Raw genomic sequence first — 2,237 nt, 5'->3', positions numbered from 1 at the left:
ATATATAGTATTGATATTTTGAGGAGTTTAGTTAAATTAGTATGATTAGGTTTAGTATAACAGATTGGGTATTGCTATGTAATTTTATTTTTAGAAGTGTATTTGAATATTTCGCTTTTCCATAGTAAAAAGAGAGTGTCCCAACATCATAAAATTACATATTAGTGCCCTCATCATTAACTTCTAACAAGTGTTTTGATTATCTTCACTGCAAAACTAGCTGACAAGAGAAGATCAATGACCAAGCGGATCAAATGCTTTGATTATCTTCACAAAGTCGTTGAGACCAAACAATCATGGAAAAAGTTAGAGGATGAGAAGTCGAGCAATGAAAACAACGTAAGCAAATTCAAGACAAACGCTAGGATTAACAAGTGCGATAATGACATCCTACTTGAGAGCTATTCTTCTAACAAGTGTTTCATAACTTTTCCATCAGCTCAGACATCGCCAAGGAATAAGATCGTGGGTTATATGTTTATTTGTTGCAATGAAACCATGGAGAAAGGCAATAAGATGCAGTTGTTGTGTTTGACACTAAGTTATTGTGATTCTGTCCGGGCAATTACTCCCGGAATGCCTCTTTTCATTTATAATGAAACAATTCGTCAACTTCATGAAATTTTTGAAGCAACCAGTTTTGGGGGTTATAATATAGATTCAACAACCTTGGAAGATATCAACTATAAGAGGACTTCTAGGTTTCCCGCACTGATGATGATTCGTATTAAATAGCTCTGCAAGCCCCTTGAGGAGGATGCATTCAGGCCAATTTTACAAAATTATTGTGACCCCACTGTTAGCATAGAACTCTCAGCTGGAGAAACCTCGGCCCTGTTAGATTTGTACGATAAACAGGACATGAAGCTTAATGAAGCTTTTGGGAAGAGCAAGCTAAAGGAAAGGATGTACTTGATAAAAAAAAATAGCTAGCTTAGCTTAGATTGAGTATATGTTTATTGTTATATTTCTATAGTTAGTTTGATTTTGGGGTTTCTTAGCCTTATTTGTTGTATTTTTAACGTGTTTAATTGTCTTCTATTTTCAAAGGGTTATTGCATGTTTCATGTGATATTGATAAAATGTTTGTCTCACTTCTACAAATACTAGACAGAATGTTTCTTTATCTTATTTTTACTCACAACATTTAAAATAATTAGTCTGTTATATTTGACTTCAGGCCTTCAGCAATATCTTACACATGTCTACTTATTTTCATTGAAGAATCAAAGTAAATGAATTCTTTCCCACTTGATTATTGTGATGTAAATTTAATTATCGGTGTAATGTTAACTAATTTGTACTAAAATAAATTATGAAACCCTTAAATATTTAATAAATATTTAGCAAACTATTACTTTTTTTTTTACCATCGATATAAAATCTTCAAACTATCTCATTTAAAAGGAAAGCAAAGATAAACAATAACACGATTAATCTCAAACCATTTAATGAGCTAAATTTAATTAATCTTAAATCAAAAGCTATTAATGCTATGCTTTTCGATAAAGTCAAATATCTTTCCTAGATGAAAAGTGTAAATAAATAGAATTATTGTTGTCATGAAGGCTTTGATTTGATTTAGAGTGTTTAAAGATTGATCATATAAAGAAAGATTTACATACATACCACTTAATTTTGATGTATTCACATATCTAACACCCAAACTTTAAATTTTACCTCTGGCTCCTTAGTGGGTCATACTTGAGTTAATGCATATTTGAATGCATATATTTAGCCTTCAAGTTCTCTTACCTCTTTTTAAGTATGTCATGAGCAGAATAAATGTATTAAAAACATTCGATGATCGATTAATAATCATTAATGTCTTAATGATCATGATTAATGTGGCACTTCTTTTGCTTGCAATTCATGCCGCTTTATAAATAGGGTTCAGTGGCACTGATGAGGGCTCACATTTTTTTCCTTCAGTAAAGCCTCATCTCTTGAAGTATTTGTTACATGTGAAACATGAAAATCTCAAATGATAAGATTGATGTTGCGGACGGAAATGCAATATTATTCAACAAGAAGAAAATGACCAAAGGCTATTGTAAAAAGAAGATAAAAGGAGAGTAAGAATTGTGGAAGCGAAGAATGTTAGCGCTCTCATAACAACATCACCGTATCGGCCTTTGCTAGCTTTAGAGCTATCTCGAATGAGTTTAAGGGAGCGACCATTCCCTTCTTGCATATAATTAAAGGTTTAACAAATTAGTGCTAAATTCAATACTCAT

The 2,237-nt window shown here is 31.8% G+C and overlaps 1 protein-coding gene across 1 annotated transcript; it reads left to right on the top strand.

Moving 5' to 3' along the window:
* Positions 1-237: 237 nt before the first annotated feature.
* On the top strand, positions 238-735 carry LOC110036867 (B2 protein-like). Its single transcript, XM_020741418.1, has one exon. It carries the CDS (start codon positions 238-240, stop codon positions 733-735), a length of 498 nt encoding a protein of 165 aa, XP_020597077.1.
* Positions 736-2,237: the final 1,502 nt, after the last annotated feature.

The sequence above is a fragment of the Phalaenopsis equestris genome, unplaced genomic scaffold, assembly GCF_001263595.1.
Source record: "Phalaenopsis equestris unplaced genomic scaffold, ASM126359v1 Scaffold211965, whole genome shotgun sequence".
NCBI lineage: Eukaryota > Viridiplantae > Streptophyta > Magnoliopsida > Asparagales > Orchidaceae > Phalaenopsis > Phalaenopsis equestris.
Note: the sequence above shows the minus strand (reverse complement) of the source record. Positions and strands in the feature narration are given on the sequence as shown.